At 40.7% G+C, this 23234-nt stretch overlaps 1 protein-coding gene across 1 annotated transcript in view; it reads right to left on the bottom strand.

The window, feature by feature from the left end:
- Positions 1-23234, bottom strand: part of myo9aa (myosin IXAa) — a 363558-nt gene that overhangs the window by 102295 nt on the left and 238029 nt on the right. The window contains exons 15-17 of the mRNA XM_043680122.1: positions 20403-20522; positions 17497-17572; positions 2456-2599 (exon numbers count right to left, since the gene is read on the bottom strand). Coding sequence (XP_043536057.1) covers positions 2456-2599; positions 17497-17572; positions 20403-20522 — 340 coding nt within the window. The remainder of the gene's footprint in view (positions 1-2455; positions 2600-17496; positions 17573-20402; positions 20523-23234) is intronic.

Below are 23234 nucleotides of genomic sequence, written 5' to 3'. Positions count from 1 at the left end.
GAGGGGCGGGGTTCAAGGGCGGAGGAGCGGGAAGTGGAGGAGATGCGGTGGAGAGCATCGTCAACCACGTCTGAGGGGAAATTGCGGTCTTTGAAGAAGGAGGCCATCTGGTTTGTTCGGTATTGGAATTGGTCCTCCTGGGAGCAGATGCGGCGAAGGCGAAGGAATTGGGAATATGGGATGGCGTTTTTACAGGGGGCAGGGTGGGAAGAGGTGTAATCTAGGTAGCTGTGGGAGTCAGTCGGTTTATAGTATACGTCCGTGTTGAGTCGGTCGTCCGAGATAGAGATGGAGAGGTCTAGGAAGGGGAGGTAGGAGTCTGAGACAGTCCAGATAAATTTGAGGTCGGGGTGGAAGGTGTTAGTAAAGTGGATGAACTGTTCAACCTCCTCGTGGGAGCACGAGGTAGCGCCGATACAGTAGTGGAGGAAAAGGTGGGGGGTGGTGCCAGTGTAGCTGCGGAAGATGGACTGTTCCACACATCCAACGAAGAGGCAGGCATAGCTAGGGCAAATTGCAGGGGAACGAGGTAGGCAGGGGAGACTAGAATTGATGTGGGCCATGACCAGCCTCTCAAAGCACTTCAAGGTTATGTATGTCAGAGTCACTGGCCAATTGTCATTAAGGCACATTGCGTATGCTTTCTTTGGTACTGAGATGACGGTGGTCTTCTTGAAGCAGGTGGGTCTACAGCTTGTAGGAGGGAGAGATAGGTGATGTCAACGAATGCCTCAGTCAGCTGGATCTAAGTGCTCGGCTGGAGACTCTGTCCAGTCTGATCGTTTTCCTTGGGTTCAGGAAGACCGATCTACCATGAGCAGAGGTGACAGTGAGTACAGCAGCATCTAGGGCTGTCGGCGCAGGTGACACCACGCCACTGGCATTCCGCTTGAACCAAGCAATGAGAGAGGGACATGTCTTTGTCAGTTATCTTGCTCTGCTTCATTTTGTATGGTGTTATGTTGCTGATGCCTTGCCACAGACAGCTCAAGTCTGTATGGACGGCTTGGGCCTTGAACTTGGTCCAGTACTGTCTCTTGGCATCCCTGATGGCTTTGGGGAGTTCCTATCTGAATTTTCTGTACAGGGTTGGGTTGTCCAACTTGAATGCTGCACGCCCAGTCTTCAGTAGGGAATGAGGATTTTCTGGTTCACCCAAGGTTTCCTTTTGGGGGAACATCTGGATTGACTTCGTTGGTACACAGTCCTCCACGCATTTGCTAACAGGTGGTGACGCACTCGTCTAGGTTTCCCGCTGAATACTTGAATATGTTCCAGTCCACTGATTCCAAGCAGTCCCAGACATGCTCTTCCACTGCATCAGACCAGCACGGTATTTCTATCTGTGAAGGACCCTCCTGTTTCAGCTTCTACTTGTAAATTGGGAGGAGGAACACAGCGTTGTGATCTGATTTTCCGAACTGTGGCGGAGGATGGAGCGGTAGGTATCTATAATGGTTGTGTCGCAGTGATCCAGGATGTTCGGTCCTCTAGTGGGCAGATGCCTTGGTGTACTTTGGCAGCGCGCTCTTGAGATTGGCTTGGTTGAAGTCGCTGACCACAATGAATAAAGCCTTGGGAAATTTCCTCTCCAGAATGTTTGTGGTGATGTAAATATCATCTCGGGAATTCTTCACTTCCATGATTGGTGGGAGGGGGTGGGGGGGAAGAGACAGGCAAACTGCTGTCAGGATGGTGGAGGTGAACTCACGCAGCAGATAGTAGGGATGGCATTTTACTGTCAGGGATTCACGATCCAGGGAGCAGCGGCTCACCAGGGTTGCTATATCAGAGCACCAGGTGGCGTTGCATCAGGAAACATACCCCACTGTCTTCTACCTTACCCGGGGCGGGGGGCGGGCCATGTGGTCCGTGTGATATATGGAGAACCGATCAGCTTGTAGGGCACAGTCAGAAATGGCAGGGGTGAACCAAGTCTCCATGAAACAGAACCAAAGTCTCAGTTTCCCCTGGAAGGTAAATCTAGATAATTTTGTTTTGTATTTGCAAATTTGTTTCTCTTTATTGTTTGCACAAGCTGGTGTCAAAACATTATACTGAGCAGTGATTGCACTCCTCTTATTCTTTACCTACAGCAAGATTTATTCTGTTTTTTTTAAGCCTCTAGAACAGCCTCTTTCTCCAGTACAGCAATGTTCTCCATAACAAAACAAAACCCTCCTTTTCTGCCCTCTTGCTTATCTACAGGGAAGGCAGATTGCAGAATTACCATTATTTGTTTATTGAAATAAATTAGATTCAAGTAATGCCTTTTGCATTTCAGTCAACATTAATTCCATTAATACAGTAGCAACTTTACCCTTTTTGAACATGGACAAGAAATTATTTCTTTTCAGTAAATGTTCAAGGTGGCAAATTAAGCATTTACATAAATATCTGCTTCACTGTGCATAGAAGTTGATTGTATTTCCAGGAAGAGAAGCTGCATACTCACATCAGGACACCATGAGCCCTCTCCAATAGCTTTGTGCTAGAAGAATTCAAATAAGTCCCTTCATCATCAATCAGAGAATGACTAGAGGAAAGCCTTGCAGCCTGGACTCCTGTCCTGCCATTCCAGCTTATTCCATGTAGGTCACTGTTCAAAGAAAAGCATCAGAATTTAACCAAAAAATAGAAAGACTATGGATGCTATACACTTGAAATAAAAACAGGAAATAACCAAAACACACAGCAGGTTCATCATTACCACAAAGGACAAAGGCATGTTAACACTTAAGACTATACAGCCCTCATTAGAACTAGCACAAACTCTGTACATGTTCTCCTTCAAATTCAAAGACCACAAATATAATGCACAACAATGTCTACTGTTTCAAGTGTTATTTTACTTGTAATGTTACAACTGTACTGTGCAACAATAAATGTGATTTTATCTTAATAGGAATACAAGACCAGGAGGATTAGGTCATTTGGGCCGTCAAACCTGTTCTGCCATTTGAAATTGAGATGATTGACCAACTACTTCAATGTCACTTAGCTGTACTATCCCAGTATCCATTGATGGCATCAGTATCCAGAAATCTATTTCTATCTTGAACATGATTAACGATGATGCTTCTATTGAAAAATCATTGAGTTGAAACCTTAGTTCAGTTTCTCTGTCTACAGATGCTCAGTGATTCTGGCATTCATCTTATTTTCTTTTTATTTTATTAACATTTCTCTTGAATGGAAGATTATGAATGCTCAATTTCAGTGAATGAGACACAAAAACTCAGACTCTGTCAGCCATGAGCCCATACTCGCTCAGTAACTAACAGCTTTATGGTGCTTTTTGTAATGGTCCCACTGTATTGAAGTCACATTATCCCAAAAGGCTGAATTAAAAGAATGAAAATAATTTTGTAATAACTCTTTCAGGATTAAACACAATTGCTTCCATACACATTGAATGTTGAAGTTGGGCCAGCAATACATTATGGTTCACTAATTGTTTTAACTATTTTCATTCAGATGACTCTGCTTTACACTTTCATTCAAGCAACCAAGACTCCATCATTATGTCTGCCATGTATTTAAATAGGATATTCCAGATTCTTGGTTTGAAAAAATAAGGAACTATTAGAACTTCACATGAATAACATGAAACAGAACTTCATCAAGTCTGCACAATGAAAATTTGGGACAAAAAAACAAAACAAATAAATTGAAAGTGAGAAACTTACACTGATGCTCAAAATAGATACTTGGCAGATCAAGAACAAAGGTTTTCAGATACTTCTTAAAGAGTAGCTCTAAAGTAACAGGATGGTGGTGGTGCAGAACTTCTGAGCTGGAGCATGTCTGCTCCATCCATTTCTTTCTTCTTTCTCTCTCTCTTTTTGCATTTTCTTTCTTTTCCTTTTTACATCCCATCCTAGGACAGCACCAGCGACGTCCCGGGTAAAACCCAGTGCAGACTCCGGCCTTAGTGTGGATTTGACTCCCAGAACTCCCATTCTCAAGATGAAGCCCAGCAGGGTCTGGGTTGGAAGTACTGTTGTTCTGAACTCTTATTTCTCTATTTTTCTAATTTATTGCTGGATTTCTTATTTCTTTATTTTTCTAACTTTTCCTCTAAGATCTGTACCTAGGTATCTTGATTCCTAGGATGGCGCCATAAGCAGCAACTGACAAACATTTTACTATACTCATGTGGGTATGTGTGTCAATAAAGCTAATTCTAATTCTAAATGCTATCGAAATTGAGAAACCCAGATAAATGTCAAGATCCCATGGTGTAAAGACTGCTGAGGCTGAAAATAGGAAGAGATCAAAGTGAAATCAAGAAGTTGTGCTCAGGTGATGCCAAGTTTAGGTTTAAAGCCTGAAAATAAAGTTTAAAGATTTTAAAAAACTGAGGAGGGAAATAAAAGGAGTTTTTTTGTACTGTAGGAAAGAACATAATGGCTCATATGTCAGCAAGACAGATGTTTCACCTCTCTAAAACACAAACAGATCTGAAAAGTGAGAGTCAAAACAAAATTGCAAACCAAATAAAAAGATAGAAGAGGAGAAAACTCAACAAAAAAAGGATGTAAAGGAGAACACAGAGTGAAGCGGCAAGGAAAAAACAGATTTAAAAAAACAAAACTAGGAAGAAGTACAGCAAAAACAATATGTACCCCAAAATAAATTTAAACAGGGAACAGAAAGCATGATAGTGGGAAGTAATCATCTTAAAAAAACAATCCCTGTTGTTACATGAAGTGGCAGCTTATCAATGGCAAAGTTACATTTATATAGCAACTCTACAAAGCAACGTCCCAAGGACAAGAACCTGGAAAGGGAGCTCCACAGAGACCTAGGAGGTTCTGGGGAGAAGATCAGTTACAGGGAGGAGCAAAGTCATGAAGGAAGTTTGAAAATAAATTTGAAAATTGAGGCATTCCCTGGGTGACAAATATTGACAGGGTCTGGTAACATTATACAATCCTAATTAAATCAAAGTCAGTGGACATCGAGGGCAGGGTTATCCATTGGCTGGAGTCACACCAAGCAAAAAGGAAGCTTGCTGCATTTTTTGGAGGCCAATCATCTTAGTTCAGGACAGTGGAACTGAAGTAGGCCATTCAGCTTCTCGAGCCTGTTCCACTATTCAGATCACCATGGTTAATCTGTACACTAATTCCATACTTGGCCCATATCTGCTAATACCTTCGCTTGACAAAAATTTCTCTCAGATTTAAACAACTGACCTTACATCCACTGCCATTTGTGGAAGAGAGTTCCAAACATCTATCATCTTTGTGAGTAGTCGTGCTTCCTAATATCTCTCTTGAATGGTCTGATCCTAATTCTCGGATTATGACCCTTTGTTTTAGAATCCCCAAAGCAGTGAAAATAGGTTTTATTTATCCATCCTAGCTTTTCCTGTTAAAATCTTGAAAACTTTGATCAGATCATCCCTTAACTTTCTAAGTTCAAGAGGAAACAGGCCTCCTCAACTTAACGCAAGTCCAGGTATCAATTGTATGAACCAATGTTGTACTCTACAACAATAGCCTTCTTAAGGTGTACTGCTCACAGTATTTCAAGTGGGATCTAACAAGGTTTTATATTTTTATATAACTGCAGCATAACTTCTGCATCCTTGCACTTAAGTCCTCTACTTATAAAGGCCATGAACTGTGTTGATTATGTTTGGCACCTGTTGAGGGCATTTTAAAAATCTATGCACCTGGACATTTAAGTCTCTTTGGATAATGTCTATACTTCCGGAGAAGGCTAAGGAAATTCGAAATGTTCACATTGACTCTTCCCAATTTTTATAGATACACCATAGAAAGCATCCTATCCGGATGCTTCACAGCCCAAGACTACAAGAAATTAGAGTTGCAAACATAGACCAGTCCATCACACAAACCAGCCTTTCATTCATTGACTCCCTCTTGATGCTACCTGAACTGCTGCCTGGGAAAGCAGCCAACATAATCAAAGACCTTTCCTACCCTGTATACACTCTCTTCCACCCTCTGCCATCAGGCGGAGATACAAAAGTTTGAAAACATTCCAACTCATTCAAGAACAACTTTTTCACAGCTTTTAGAGTTTTGAACTAACCTCTCATATATTAAAGTTGATCTTTCTCTACACCTTCTCTGTAGCTGAAGCACTATATTCAGCATTCTGTTCTATTAGCCTGATGTACTTATGTAACGTATGCTTTGCCTGGATAGCATGCAAAATCTAACTGCAATAGCCATATAAATATTGCGGTCACAAGAGTAGTTCAGAGGTTGAGAATTCTGAAGCAAAATACTCACTTCAACATTGCTTGCCCACTACCTTGAAGGCGCAAGGCAGCAGTGTGATGGATTATTCTCCACCTGCGTGGCTCTAACAAGTTTGACACAATCCAGGACAAAGCCATTTGACTGGCACAGAATTCATCAGCTTAAACATTCATTCATTCCTTTCATATTCATCCATATGCAAAATGCATTGCAGAAGCTCACTAAGGCTCCTTCATAAACAAAGCCGCAGCCACCACCACATACAAGGACAAAGACAAAGACAATAGTTGCATGGGAATACCACCAGCTGCAAGTTTGCCTGCGATTCACATAACATTTTGACTTGGTACTATATCGCTGTCACTAGGTCATAATCTTGGAACTTCTTCCGGATAGCAGTGAAGTGAGCCTACGCCTGATGGACTGCAGCAGTTCAAGATGGGGATCACCAGAACCTTCAAAGACAATTGAGGACAAACAACAAATGCCAGTCTTACTAATGGTGCTCACATGCCATGAAAGAATAAGAGTAGAAATAGGTGGTCTTAATGAAGGCATACTCTTGCTTGTTCCTTCCTCAGTGCAATGTGTGGTCTTATCTCTCCATCTTTATATCCTCTTTGTTATCTCTGATCAGTGGTTTAGCACCAGATATTGATAAGTATAAATTAATACATTACTTCTCCAGGATATCAGTTTGATGTCTGAACAAACATTCAATTTATCATTTAAATAAAAGGGTATCGAAAACATTGTTTCCCCAGATATATGCAAATTTGACTTTAAATACTCTTTTGACAAACCAGAAAGGCGGCTTCTCACAGCTGCAACAGTTCAGAGAAAAAAACTCGTTACGCTGCCTCTATTAGCTGAGTAGTAATCCCCGACTCACGTGCTTTTAGAATGATGTCAGAAAGGAAGCAGTTGTGGGAATTTCAGGATCACGAAGCATGTACATTGCATGTGAATAGTTTAACCAAAATTATTAAGCACATTTTAGGAATGCAAGCAATGAGTCTGCTTTACACCTACAACAGCTGCATCAATTACATCTCCACAGTCTCTATTTGCAAATACCCAGTGTCTGTACCTAGAACATAAAAGAACTGAACTGTAGTTTGCTCTTCGTTTCACTTTGTGTTTCAATCAGATTTCCTAGATACCTGCTTCAGGCTGAATAGCATAGCCCCAAGTTTTTTCACATATTCTCATCCATCATTGCATATAAAGAATTTTCCCCAATAATAGACTTAGCAATTACTATCACAACTAAAATAACAAACTTTGTAAACATACAGCAGATCAGGTAGCATCAATAAAGAGTGATACAAAGTTAACAATCCAGTTCAACAATCTTTTTGATAAATCTGAAGAAAGTTGAGATGAAATAGGTTTTGAGTATACAGACAAGAAAAGCAGGGAAAACAGGAGTGACAGAAAAGAACAATGCAGGCAATTCAGATGCAGAGGAATTGGACTTAGTGGAAGTACTGGACTTTCTTGGTGAAAGCGTGATGGTTAGGGTCAGGAAACTAGACGATCTTAAACATCAAAAGGTGAGAAAGAATCACAAACGTTAATGCAAAGATACTTGATGAGGAGACGAAGAGTCAAGATTGGAAGAAATCTGTTGTGTGCTGACAACAGGCTGAAATGGGTCCAGGAGGGGAGTCTGTCATGAACCTTGGAAGGAAAATAAACTGGACCGCTCAGAGGTGGATAGTTGAGGTTGGAGGCTACGGACTTCAGATTTCAAGAGAATCTGAGATCAGTTAAAGCTTTGGAAGCAATAGTTGGACGTTTAGGAACTGTGTCAAGGTTGAAGGATTTAGGAGATCAAATGAGAGAGATTTGGTATTCAAGTCTCTGTAAGGTAGTGATCAGTTTGCTCAAAATATACAATATTACTCGTAAGCATTTTTCATTAAAACTCTGGGATTCAGTCTGTGGGAATGAAGTGCTCTAAGTTCAGTATGAGGACATTACAATCATTACAATGAGTGAGGGAGCAGAGATAGAGGCAGTCAAATTCAAGCCAACAGTTTCCAATGAAAGAATCAAGACAGTGAAAGGCCTGAAAGAGGGACATGGATGAAACAAAACTTCTGATATGAATAGGTGAGAAGAAATCCTTGGAAAAACAAGACAGCACAAAGCAATGACAATGGATGAAGAGCTCAGCTCTTTGGCTCTCAAATGTCATGACAAGGTTGAGATTCTTTGAGTTGAAGAGTGAGTGGATGAAGCTGAGGCTTTTACTCAAGGGATATTATTATGGCTCAATTATACTTTGTGAAATCAAATATACACTTACAAATATTAATCAGATATTGGCTTAAAGGCAATGAAATTCATGCTATTCGTGTCTTTTTGGTCTGGAATACTTCAACTTTGATGATGCCTCATAACAAAATAAGACTACCAAAGACTACCTACTTTGACCTTACAAAGGCCTTTGATACTGTCAATCGGGAAGCATTATGAAGCATCCTTCTCCACTTTGGTTGCATCATGAAGTTTGTCATTCTTCGCCTGCTCACGACAACATGGAATTTGTGGTAATGACACAGGGGTCTACCACTGATTCATTCCCTGTTCAAACTGGTGTCAAACAGGACTGTGTCATTGCCCCAACACTCTTCTCGATCTCCAGCACTCCAAAGCTTCCCTTTATCACAGACAAGCTCCCTGCTGGACTGAAGCTAACTTATAGAACCTGTGAGAAATTATTCAACTTTCACTGCCTTCAAGCCAAAACCAAAGACACCTCAACCAATGTCCTCAAGCTGCAGTACGCAGACGATGCTCATGTATGTGCAATCTCAGAGAACGTACTCCAGACCATCATCAGCACCTTTACGGAAGGACATGAGCACATGGGTCTCGCTCTGAACATCCGCAAGACAAAAGGCCTTCATCAACCTATCCTGTCATTGTGCAGTGAACCCCCGATCATCAAAGGCCACGGGGAGGTCTTGGAGAATGTTGACCACTTCCAATTGGGAGCTGAATATTCAAGGATGTACATCCTATCAAAAAGATACGTAACTGGTCAGAGGGGGTGGGATTGCCTTATTAGTAAGAAATGAAATTAAATCAATAGCAAGAAAGGAAGTAATTTCAGATGCTGTAGAATCTGCGTGGGTAGAACTGAGGAACCGTAAAGGTAAAAAAACTATAGCTGGAGTTATGTATAAGCCACTAAATAGTAGTCAGGAGCTGGGGCGCAAGATACACCAGGAGATAGAAAAGATGTGTAGGAAAGGTAAAGTTAACAGTGATCATGGGGATTTCAATATGCAAGTAGACTGGGAAAATCAGGTTGGTAGCGGATTGCAAGAAAAGGAATTTGTGGAATGTCTGTGAGATGGCTTTTTGGAGCAGCTTATCATGAAGCCCACTAGGGGAACAGCTAAAACTTGATTTAGTGTTGTGCAATAAGGCAGACTTGATAAGGGAACTTAAGGTGAAGGAACCCTTAGGAGGTAGTGACCATAACATCATTGAATTTACTCTGCAATTTGAGAGGGAGAAGATAGAATCAGAGGTAACAGTAATACAGCTAATAAAGGCAACTATAGAGGCATGAGGGACCAGCTGGGTAGATTTGACTGGGAGAAGAGCCTAGCAGGAAAGACAGTGGAACAGCAATGGCAGGGCTTTCTGGTAATAATTCAGGAGACACAGTAGGGATTCATCCCGAGGGAAAAGCAGCATGGTACTGGGGGGGGGGGGAAATGGGACAAATACGGCTGACCAGGGAAGTCAGTGATAGCATAAAAGCAAAAGAGAAAGCATATAATGTGGCCAAGGACAGTGGGAAACCAGAGGATTGGAAAGCTTACAAAGACCAACAGAGGGCAACAAAAAAGAAATAAGGAGGGAGAAGATTAAATATGAAGGTAAGCTTGCCAGTAATATAAAAAAGAAAGACTGCAAGAGTTTCTTTAGATATACAAAAGGGCAAACGAGAGGCAAAGGTGGACATTGGGCTGCTGGAAAATGACACTGGAGAGATAGTAGTGGGGAACAAGAAAATGGCTGTGAAACTGAATAGTTACTTCACGTCAGTCTTTACAGTGAAAGATACCAGTAATATCCCAAACACTCGAGAGTGTGAGGGGGCAGAGCTGAGTATGGTGGCCATCACCAAGGAGAAGGTGGTAGAAAAAATGAATGGCCTGTAGGTGGATAAATCACCTGGAAGAGATGGACTAGACCTGACAGAAATAGTTGAAGAGATAGTGGAGGCATTAGTGGTGATCTTTCAGGAATCACTAGAATCAGGGAGGCTCCCAGAGGACTGTAAAATAGCTAACATGATGCTCCTGTTTAAAAAGGGAGCAATTCAAAAGATGGAAAATTACAGACCGATTAGCCTAACCTCGGTTGTGGGGTAAGATTTTGGAATACATTGTGAAAGATGAGATTTCTGAAGTGCATGGTAAAATAGGGCAAAGTCAGCATGGCTTCATCAAGAGGAGGTCATGCCCAACTAATCCACTAGAATTCTTTGAGAAAGTATCAAGCAGGTTAGACCAAGGAGAGCCAATGGAAGCTATCTACCTGGACTTCAGGAAGTGGCACTTTGACAAAGTGCCACACAGTAGGCTTCGGAGTAAGATAAAGGGCCCATGGGGTGAGAAGCAAAGTGTTAACATGGATAGAAGCTTGTCTGTCTGCCAGAAAGCAGGGAGTCGAAATGAAAGGGTCCTTCTCAGGATGGTATCCAGTGACAAGTGGTGTTCCACAACTTTTCACTTTATAGATTAACAATCTAGATGAACTGAGGGTATTCTGGTCAAGGATGCAGAAGATACAAAGGCAGGTAGAGGGACAGGTAGCATTGAGGAGGTGGGGAGGATGCAGAAGGATTTGGACAGGTTAGGAGACTGGGCAAAGAATTGGCAGATGGAGTACAATGTGGGAAAGTGTGAGGTCATGTACTGAGGTAGGAAGGACAGAGTTATGGGCTATTTTCTAAATGGAGAGAAAATTCAAAAGTCTGAAGTGTAAAGAGGCTTGGGAGTTCTAGTCCAGGATTTTCTCAAGGTAAGCTTACAGGTTGAATCAGTGGTGAGGAAGGCAAATGCAATGATGGCATTTATTTTGAGAGGACTTGAATATAGAAGCAGGAATGTACTTATGAGGCTCTGAAAGGCTCTGGTCAGACCACATTTGGAGTATTGTGCGCAGTTTTGGGTCCCATATCTCAGGAAGGATATACTGGCCCTGGAGTGTGTTCAGAGGAAGTTCACAAAAATGGTCCCAGCAATGAAAAACATTCCTGATACGTTAAGCATTGAACAAGTACTTTGTATCGGTCTTCACAGTGGAGAACACGAATAACATGCCAGTAATTTACAAGGAGACAAAGGGAGGTGAGGACCTGGAAACAATCATTATTAAGGAAGAGGTAATATTGGGCAAGCTAATGGAGCTAAGATAGACAAGTCTCTTGGTCCTGATGGAATGCATCCCAGGGTACTAAAGAAATGGCAGGAGAAATAGCAAGTGCACTGGTGGTAAATTTCCAAAATTCACTGGACTCTGGGCATGTTCCAGCAGACTAGAAAACAGCAAGTGTTTAAAAGGGGAAGTAGACAAAAGATGGGGAATTATATTCAGTTAGCTTAACCTTTGTAGCGGGGAAGATGCTTGAGTCTATTATCAAGGAAGAAATACCAAGGCCCTTCGGGCAGACGCAGCATGGGTTCATGGAGGGCAGGTCATGCTGAACAAATCTTCTGGAATTCTATGAAGACATTACAAGCACGGTGGGCAACAGGAACCCAGTGGATGTGGTGTACCTAGATTTCCAAAAGGCATTTGACAAGGTGCCGCACAAGAGGCTGCTGCATGAGATAAAGATGCACAGTGTTACGGGTAAAGTATTAGCAAGGACAGAGGATTGGCTGACTAACAGGAAGAAAAGAGTGGAGATACATGAGTGCTATTCTGGCCAGCAATCAGTAACTAGTGGTGTGCCTCAGGGATCAGTGTTGGGACTGCAATTAGACACAGTTTATATGGACGATTTGGAGTTGGGGACCACATGTAGTGTGTCAAACTTCTGCAGATGATGCAAAGATGAATGGCACAGCAAAGTGTGCAGAGGACTCAGAAACTTTGTAGAAAAACAGATACTTTGAGTGGGCAAAGGGTCTAGCAGATGGGATACAATGTTAATAAATGTGAAGTCATTCATTTTGGTAGGAGTAACAGTAAAAAGTTGCAGCATGCTGCAATGCAGAGGGACCTGGGTGTCCTTGTGCATGAATCTCAGAAGATTGGTCTGCAGATATAACAAGTAATTAGGAAGGCAAATGGAATTTTGTTCTTCACTGCTAAAGGGGTCAAGATTAAAAGCAGGGATATTATGTTGCAGCTGTACAGGGTGGTGAGGCCACACCTGGAGTGCTGCATGCAGTTTTGGTCTCCTTACTTTGAGAAAGGATGACTGACGCAGGAAGGGGTACAAAGGAGGTTCACTAGGTTGATTCTGGACTTGAGGGGGTTGGCTTATGAGGAGAGACTGAGTAGACTGAGATTATATTCATTGGAATTCAGAAGAATGAGGGGGGATCTTAGAGAAACATATAAAATTGTAAAGGGAGTAGACAAGGTAGAAGTAGAGAGGATGTTTTCACTGGCAGGTGAATCTAGGACAAGAGGGCAGAGCCTCAAGATTAGAGGAAGCAGATTTAGGACTGAATTGAGAAGGAACTTCTTCACCCAGAGTTAATCTGTGGAATTCCCTGCCCAGTGACATAGTTGACGCTTCTTCAGTAAACATTTTGAAAGCTAAGGTAAAGTCCACAAAAAGATCACCCATGATCTATTGAATGGCGGAGCAGCATTGAAGGGCCAGATAGAGTCATAGAGATGTACAGCACAGAAACAGACCCTTCAGTCCAACTCATCCATACCGACCAGATATCCTAATGTTATCTAGTCCCATTTGCCAGTATTTGTCCCATATCCCTCAAAACCCTCCCTATTCATAAACCAATCCAGATGCCTTTTAAATGCTCTAATTGTACCAGCCTCCATCACTTCCTCAGGCAGTTCATTCCATACATGCACCACCCTCTGCGTGAATATATTGCCCCTTAGGTCCCTTTTTTATCTTTCCTCTCTCACCTAAACCTATAGCCTCTTGTTCTAGACTCCCCCACTCCAGGGAAAAAACCTCATGATATTATAAACCTCTCTAAGGTCATCCCTCAGCTTCCGACACTCCAGAGAAAACAGCCCCGCCTATTCAGCCTCTCCCTATAGCTCAAATCCTCCAACTCTGACAACATCCCTGTAAATCTCTTCTGAACCCTTTCAAGTTTCACAATATCTTTCCTTCTGATAGGAAGGAGACCAGAATTGCATGCAATATTCCAAACATGGCCTAACTGTACAGCCCCAATATGCCCTCCTAACGCCTATGCCCAATGCTCTGACCAATAAAGGAAAGTATACCAAATGCCATCTTCACGATCCTATCTACCTGCAACTCTACTTTCAAGGAACTATGAACCTGCATTCCAATGTCTCTTTCCTGCTCCTAATTCTTTTCTTCTTATGAAAAGTAATTGATGAACCAGCCGAAGATATTTAGGCCTAGGACATTACCCTGAGGAATTTGTCAGAAATCACAACACCAGGTTATAGTCCAACAGATTTATTTGAAATCACAAGCTTTCAGTGCGCTGTTCCTTTGTCAGGTGAAGTGGAAGGAAGCACACGGGCACAGAATATTTAGGTGGAGAGACAATGGCAAGATAATTCCAGGTAATTAAGAGTGTCAGCAGCGAAGTACAAATAGTGTGAGAGGAGTGTCAACAGGCTGAATAACAAGGCTTTGCAGATGATCAAAAGTGTTAAACGGTGTGAACAGAAGTCACAACAGCTGAATACCAAGTGAAGGGATGACCTATGAGAAGCTGAGGAATTTGTGCACTAATGTCTTGGGCTGTGATAAATGACCTTTGACAACATAACCATCTTCCCTTGTATTATTACTCCAATCAATACAGAGTTGCTTCTAAATCTAAATATCACACAACACCAGGTTATAGTCCAACAGGTTTATTTGGAAGCACTACCTTTCGGAACGCTGCTCCTTCATCAGGTGGTTGAGGAGTATAAGACTGTAGGACACAGAATTTATAGCATTATATTTATAGTGGGGAATATTCAACCTCAGAGCTTTGGGTGACCATCCCCAAAGGCGGACTTTGGGACAGGCAATATCGCAAAATGGCCAAGCAGAGGCTGATAGCAGAGTTCGGTATCCATGGGGATTGCCTCAACCGGGACCTTGGGTTCATGTGCACTACAGGTGACCCCACTGCACTGTGTGCACACACACTCATCACTTCTAAAGACCCATACACTCTCTCATATGCTCACACATACACTCCCACACGCAGCCTCTCACAGACATACAGCCCTTTATACTCTCACTCACACACATACATTTACACATATACTCTCAGACAATCATTACCCCCCGCGCACACACCCTCATGCATGCATACACACACACACACACACACACACACACACACAAAGTTTATGGAGTAAATTTATACTTGCAGAATTACATTTTATTTTGCTCAAAAACTGCATGAATCCATATAAGATTCTGTGAATCCCTTCTTTAGATTAGAATCAGTCTGAACATTGGGGCACTGACAGCCTCACACAGGGTACTTCACACCTTCAATGCATTATCTGGACCAACATGGCACCTATTGTTAAAGTTCACTTGAGAATGTAACTTTAAAAAAGGCCTGGGATTTACATAAGAAAGAACTGAAACCAATGTGGTCATTCTAAAAGACGAGAGACTTAACAAACAATCCATTCTTTTTCAACATATAATTTCAATTACATCACACTGTAAACTCTTGCTATAAATTCTGCGTGCTACAATCTTATATTCCACAATCACCTGATAAAGGAGCAGGGCTCCAAAAGCTAGTGCTTCCAAATAAACCTGTTGAACTATAATCTAGTGTTGTGTGATTTTTAATTTTGCACATCAGTCCAACACCGGCAAATCCAAATCATGGCCTCCAAATCTGATTGACTTCAGTTTTTCTAGGGCTCCTTGACACAATACATAGTTGAATGCTGCCTTGATGCCAACGACAGTCACTCGTATCTAACTTCAGAGTCTAAGTTAGTATATAAATGCAGTTTGAGAGAATTTGGGTGAAGACAGCATGAAACTTGGTTGATGTCTCTCTGAGTCAAACAGACAACTGACACTCTACACAGGGTCACACAAGAATGGCTACTGTGATCCCAAGATCCACTACAAGCCAGAACACTGATGGATAAGGTTTGGGTATATATGCGAAGGGATAGTGTCCTACAGTTACAATGAACAAAAAGAGCAAGCATTCTAAGTAGCAGACAAAAGATTGTGGGTTTTGAAAGAGATTACCAGTAAAAACTAACATGCTGTTAAGTAGAGTAGACTGTGTAAATATTGAAGTTAGAGCAGCCAGAAAATCTGAAGGTTGAGCCAAACCAATGGCTTGGTTTGGCTGTCAAAGTCAAAATTTAACTGGAGCCAATTAAAAGTTTTAAATCATATTTTAAAAACTACATAAAAAACCTCAAGAGAAAACTATGTACTCTTAAAATGCAGAATTGCAGATGCAGCTGCTGCAATATACACAATCTGGTTGGAAATAACAACCTGGATGGAAGTGCAAGACAAAGTTTCTAACAACTGAAATACAACAACCTTTGAGGAAACCTGAGCTTTCATAGTTGCCAACTATTCTTTTAGGAGAAAGTAAGGACTGCAGATGCTGGAGATCAGAGCTGAAAATGTGTTGCTGGAAAAGCGCAGCAGGTCAGGCAGCATCCAAGGAGCAGGAGAATCGACGTTTCGGGCATGAGCCCTTCTTCAGGAATCAGATTCCTGAAGAAGGGCTCATGCCCGAAACGTCGATTCTCCTGCTCCTTGGACGCTGCCTGACCTGCTGCGCTTTTCCAGCAACACATTTTCAGCTCCAACTATTCTTTCCCAACCCTGGCTTGGAAATCATGTCCAAAGATTTGCTGTGGCCACAACTGAACTCACCGGTTCACAAATGCATTCCTGTATATCCTTCAAATAGATGTATTATGCATTAATTGCTGTAGAATGTAGACCAAACCAAATAGATTGAGACTAAGTTTGATATCAATAATTTCCAACAACTTTAAGCTCCACCTCTGAAGCATTAAGAAACTCCAAACAGATTGCTATGTGAATGTATCCTAAATCTTAATCTTGCTTCAGAAAACATAGGTTTTGCTGGAGTATGGTGTTAAGACACTGGGTATTCCTGATACCTTTGACAGATAGCCAATGTTTGCTTATGAGTTGCAAAGCATCGAAGATTGACAGGTTATCTGACTACTGGAGACTAACAATACCGAGCAATCCTGTGCACAAAGTGTTCTACAGTTCTTATTATCAGTAATGGGATCGCAACCAGGCATGGTAATATCTAGCTGATTTCCCTACTACTCCCTCTATATCCAGGTACATGGAAGGAATGAGGCAGGATTGAGATGGATGAAAGATGACAATTGCCAAATCTAATCCTCTCAACAAATGGATATAAATCTGGTGCTAAGGGACTAGTATTCCCCATATTGTAAAAGGGCATGAGACAGAATTCAAAATTCAAAATTCAATTAACTTAGTCTCAGTGTGATGCAGTATCCTAAAAACTCACCAAACGAAGAATGTTAATGCTAGTCACTGTCACTGTCAGCAACAAGTATTCCCAGATCAGTCACAGTAAAAGTTACATGTTAGAACTGTTCACATTTCACATTACAACTGGCAAAAGAGGGGATAGACTTTAATCTGGATAACAGAGCAGAGAGGCCAGCATCCAACCCATCATCAACAACTCATTTTGGGAGCAAAATTATTCTGATTCTGTCACCTTTGTCCCCTACTACTACCTTGATACAATTTTATTGTTTAAACTAACCTGATGATTTGCACTTTTAGTTTAGCACTCTCATCAGTTTACTTGCATCAAGTTGAAACATCATATTTTAAAATTTTGCATTCCAGGAGCATACTTCATTAGGATATACCCACATTATTGTAAAAATGTTCTAAAATTTAGAATCAGTATCTCACATGAAGCAACAAGCATCTAAAAGAGATACCAAACAACTTGCACTTGTTATCATTAAAATAAAATAATACTATATTTAACCAAAAAAGTCAAGTACTTACCGTGTTGATTTGTCATTGATGGTGTTTGTCCCTTGCAAGTTAGATAATGGTGTCCTGGGGCTTTTCCTCGTAATACCTATCACAGCAAAACAAGTGCTAAAATGATAACTGATCGAACAGAAACTAACAGCAGAAGCAAAGCATGCATGCATTGCACCATGATGCAGACAGTTTTAGCAGGGCAACCTGAAATATTCCTACAGAACTTCTGCAGGTGTCATGTACAATCACTCCACACAAGACAATGGCCATGACCACAACATGGTGGAATAAGAGATGATGTCAAAAACAGAAAGCTGAAAAGATGTCAAATCATGCCCTGATATTTGAAATAATTGTTAGCATTTAGATTAGATTAGATTACTTAGTGTGTGGAAACAGGCCCTTCGGCCCAACAAGTCCACACCGCCCCGCCGAAGCGCAACCCACCCATACCCCTACATTTACCCCTTACCTAACACTAGGGGCAATTTAGCATGGCCAATTCACCTGACCTGCACATCTTTGGACTGTGGGAGGAAACCGGAGCACCCGGAGGAAACCCACGCAGACACGGGGAGAACGTGCAAACTCCACACAGTCAGTCGCCTGAGGCGGGAATTGAACCCGAGTCTCTGGCGCTGTGAGGCAGCAGTGCTAACCACTGTGCCACCGTGCCGCCCATTTGTTGAATAATAAGCCAGTCCATTACAATAATTATTCCTCTTAAGAGTTAATCACAGCAATACTTTTCCATAATTCATACTTAACCTATAGAATGCACAAGCCAAATGCAGGAAGCTGAACAAGCATTACAAATACATTAGAAAAAGATAAATGTGGTTATAAGACCAGAAGCAAACTGAGCAACAAAAATATTTAGGCTGCATCACCGATTCACCATTTATCAACTGTACTCAGAGAAATGAAGGCTGAGTGAACACAAGGAGGCTAATCTATTTATATCTTCTGTCTATTTCACCTCAAATTAAAGTTTCTCACAGACCCCCTACAAATTCAACTTGGAACAGCTAGCACAAAGGACAATTCATAAAGGATTGGCTGCTACACCTCAACTGTGTTAAATTTGAACAGTTAATGTGTGCAATTAACCAATATCAAAACAATTTTTGAACAATTGGTTATCAATTGAACAAAATCTTTCACCATATAACCCTTACTTAAACATATTGAAATTTTGTGTTTGAAGAGGAAATGTTTTAGAACCATTCACACTCAAACACTGGAGGTAGCTGAACATGGCTATCAGGCTTAGTGAAATCCAAGCTAATGCTCTTTGGACTAACTTCAAAAGAAACTGGCCTATAGTGAAAGGGAAAAAAGGTATCAAATCAGAGGCAGAGGCAATTTCTTCCTCCTAGTGAACATATGGCCACCCCAATCCATGATGAATACATGCCTATCCTTTCCAATAACTAACACGCCAATCTCTTCCCAGTCGTAAGGAAAAAGGCTTTCATTTGCCGTGAAGTATAACTTGAGCAAGGTATGTGGATAACATTACCACCTGAGCTGGGAAATTTATTTTAATTTTATGGATCCCTGGATCTATACAAATGGAATATATTTGGAGTTATCAAAACAGACAATATGCAGCTTCAAAACACAACAGTACCTATGGAGTTATATTTATTTTAGTTCTTAGAAACCTTGACTGCGCTTGAAGACTTAAAACTTTACCTTCTGATTGTGATATCATACTCTATGTTGTGCAGCATTCTCACATTCAAGGTTTTTGACCAGACTGAACCTAAGTTTTAAAACAGGATCTTGAACAAAATTGATATTTTATGATTTCTGTCTTTTATGTGTCATTAGGATTTTCATCAAAATTTAATCAAAGGAATTCAACCTAAAGCCTTGATCTTACAAATATGGCAAAGCAGCACCCTCTGGACATTCTCTGATCAATTTGCTCAGAGATGTTGTTATACACCTCAAGAGCAGACAAGAGTTGAACATGAATTTCCTGGCTCAGAGTAGGAACAGGACCACTGTACTACAACAGTCTTAGCAGCAGTCTGACTTGTAAACTAAACAATCTAGAACACACATCTGCTTAAAACACAAATATAACTGAAGGAAAGGATGTCAAGTCTCCAAAATGAGAAATAATCACATCACAGCCATAATTTCCCCAATTAATAATTTCAATTTCATATTCAAGTCATCAGGTGAATTGAAATTGGTGCTATCTGGCTAGAATTGAAAGGATCAGTTGAAATTATAAGTCTTCAAACAGAGAGATCAGCTTAGAGTATGCAGATTTAGTGTTAGTAACCACACAGAAAGAGGAGCAGGAAATTGGATACGGAAGACATTGAGACCAACACCATTCACTCTATAGCAAAACCAAACAACTGTGGGTTGTGTACTCTCACTATTTTTACGAATACAGGACAAAGAAATTGAAAATAATCAGTAATGGGAGTTTATATATTTGGAAGGTTCACTGAAAAATTCTTGTAAAGAAGTCACAACTGTTTCTCATTTAATCCTCTGCAAGTTGTTCAGAACACATAAGAAACTTGGAATATTTATCCACAGCTTCTCTTTTAAAAACATAATATGCGTTCTTTATTAAATTATGTGGTTTAGAAGCCACAAACATCCCAGAATCCTTTGGTGTTGTTTGGCTTCAAGTCAGTGGTCTTCATTACCCACTGTGAACAGCTGGCGTGGCCACAAATACGTGGTTGGGTCATTTTCAAAATCAATCTGGCATACTGCTCTCATGACCTCAGATTGGCAAATCTTGAAATGTTAACCTCAGCTGGCCGGCAATATCAGTAACTTTTTTAAAAAATGAATGAAGACCACCAGCACTGAGTGAATGCTCTTGGATTCCCAGTTCTTATGGGTTAAGTGAAAAGTTTAAGAGAACATTGCTGGATTTGGAGCCTTACTGTACTTCTCCTCCTTGCACCTCTGGAGAATCTCTAAACTCCTCTGATGAACTGGGTGATGCAGAAAGCTAAAACTATCGACACTTTTCAAAACCGGAAATGGAACAGCATCACCAGGCCCTTGGGAAGCAAAATAAAAACAAAAGAAAAAGTAAAAAATACAAGATAGAAATATTCATAAAAGACAGGAATTTAAAAGAATGAGAAACCTCTACAAGAAACCAAATATCACAATTGTAGCGAGGTACATTTAATCATTTATATCTATTTTATTACTGGAAAAGAGATTTTTTTCTTCCTAATTTAGTGATAATGAATTAAATCTCCAGTGAATTGTGATTATGGATATTTATTAAAGAAACTCAGCATTAATCAAAATACTGTCAACAGTGAAATGCATAAGACTTTTTCTTTAAAGTCATGGAACGTAATAAACACAAATAGTACACTTTCCGAAAGTTTCATCCTTTTTAGATTAATAGACTCTTAATAAATCAGGCCACTACATGGAGTTCTCAAAATTACAGCAGCATTTGCTCTGAGAAGATCTAAAAGAAATAAAAAGATTTTAAATTATAAAACTGAATTATTACTGATGCAAGTTTTATCTATTGATCCAGTTGTCATCACCACCGGTAAGTTTCACATCTAGATAAGACAATCTTAAACAGAAATGGCAGATCAGGAAAGTAAACAGAATCCAAGGTATCTAGCCAAAACAGCAGTGCATATGTAGGTATCAGCTGAGGATAGGATTAAGCTGAAATATGACAACTCTCACAGTTGAAGAGTCCAATAAAATTCATCAACTGGGTTTGCACATGTGAAATAGCTACTCAGCAAGGTTACAGTGGCCGCTGGCACCTTTGGAATTATATTTCTAAATACAAATCAGCTTCTTCAGGAGACAGGTGGGAAAGCAGGCAATATAATGAAAACTTAATAGGAATGGCTTTTTCTCATACCCAAAAAAACTATTAATTACAGAATTAAATGCATACATTTCATACTAAGGCACTTTTATTTTCTTCAAAAGCTTCAAATGATCTTATGGCTATTCATAAAGAAAAGTAAGCAAATACATCAGTTTTCACAAGGATATTTTATTTTGCTGATCTTCAGCACAAAGAAGGAAGAAGAAATAGAGGTTATACTACAAGAGTGGAAGATATATAGAGCAGCATTCTAATTCTCTAGCAAGATTAGACCTAGGTAGAGCAAGACTGTACTAAGCAGTGAATTCAGAGTGGAGACCAGCTGCTACAGCATGATGATGCATCATTCTATAAAGTTAGGACATTTCCCTGGATCTAGAAGGGCAGAAGTGCACTGATTAAAGTGAGAATAAGTAAACCAAAGCCTATATAAAATTAGCATAAACATTAAACTGCTCACAAACTGTAATTTACACAAATAGGTCAATCTCAGATTGTAAAAATCCCAAAAACTGGCAGATGATACATTCAAAAATATCACTACACAGGAATCTCGATTATCTGAATATCAATTATCCAAATATTGGATTATCCAAAGGAGATCTTGAGGTCCCGATAGAAACATGATGCCAAAGAGCTGTTTCAACCCTGATTGCATCTTTTGTTTACAGGTACAATGATTAAAAACGAACTTGCCTCACTGAGATGCTGCCGAGAACAGTCTGGACAGTACAGGCACCGTCTCGAAATGACTGACCTCTCTCTCTCTCTCCCACACTTCCCTGGAGTTCTACACAGGGGTGTGCTCTATACCCTCCATCCCAGATAATCTCTTCAACATTATCCTGTACAGAGCAGAGGTGGAACCTATCACGAAGTTGCAGTAAAAAGGTGTGTGTTTGTGCGCGCACAATTTGGAGACTTATTCCACAAAGGAAGCAGCAGACTTACTGTTGACGTAGGGTTGGGATATCGGGTCAGCATGAATGGGCTGGACCGAAGGGTCGGTTTCCATGCTGTACATCTCTATGACTCTGTGACTCTACAGTCCGGCTGCCGGGGTGGGGGAGGGGTGTGTGTGGGAGGGGGTGGGGAGGTTTAGATGGCGGGTGGTGGGGCGGGCGCAGACAGGGTTGAGGGCAGGCAGGGGCTCACGCGCTGTGTGCTGCTGCTTAATCTCCTGAACTGGGAGCAGACCTAACTGAAAACTCAGAGCCCCAGAGGAAGTCAATTAACCGAATAATCAATTATCTGAACGAAATAGTGCCCGCTCGTCTTGTTCGGATAATCAAGGTTCTTCTGTAAATGAATCTAGACCTATAAAATGAATTTAAGCAATGTAAATTCAAATATTTCGCCACTAGATGGAGTTTAATGTTTGTGGGATTAGAACATATATATTAAGTAGGTTCCGGAACAAAATAGCTAAAGGTTTAATGCACCATAAGACATGCATCACCTAGTATATGGAAGCCAATCAGTATAATATAAACTTCGTATACCTGCCTTTGTGTTCTCACAAAGTGTATTTTCTGATGGTTTCTTTGTGAAGTAACATAATGAGGTAGTCTAAGTATTATCCTCTCCTGCCGCAAACATACTGTTATTTGGGCATACGACTTTTGGTCGTGCAAATCCTAAAACACTGACACAATGTTCTGCTCAAGTACCAAAACATTTCATTAAATTCCTGAAGCAGTAGAATGCCAAACTTTAGCATTAAACCGAACAGTTGAACAAATCATTGCCATTGTTTGGCAGCAAAGTACATATTTCTCAAAGCTACTACAGTGAGAGGACTCCACTTTATAAATTTAAATGATCTATGGCAGTCAACATACCTATACTCAGTAAATCACTGACTGATTTCATGGCACTTTCTAAGTCATATACCGCT

Source organism: Chiloscyllium plagiosum, chromosome 40, assembly GCF_004010195.1.
Source record: "Chiloscyllium plagiosum isolate BGI_BamShark_2017 chromosome 40, ASM401019v2, whole genome shotgun sequence".
In the NCBI taxonomy this organism is placed as follows: domain Eukaryota; kingdom Metazoa; phylum Chordata; class Chondrichthyes; order Orectolobiformes; family Hemiscylliidae; genus Chiloscyllium; species Chiloscyllium plagiosum.
The sequence above is the reverse complement of the archived record's forward strand: the minus strand, read 5'-3'. Positions and strand labels throughout refer to the sequence as shown.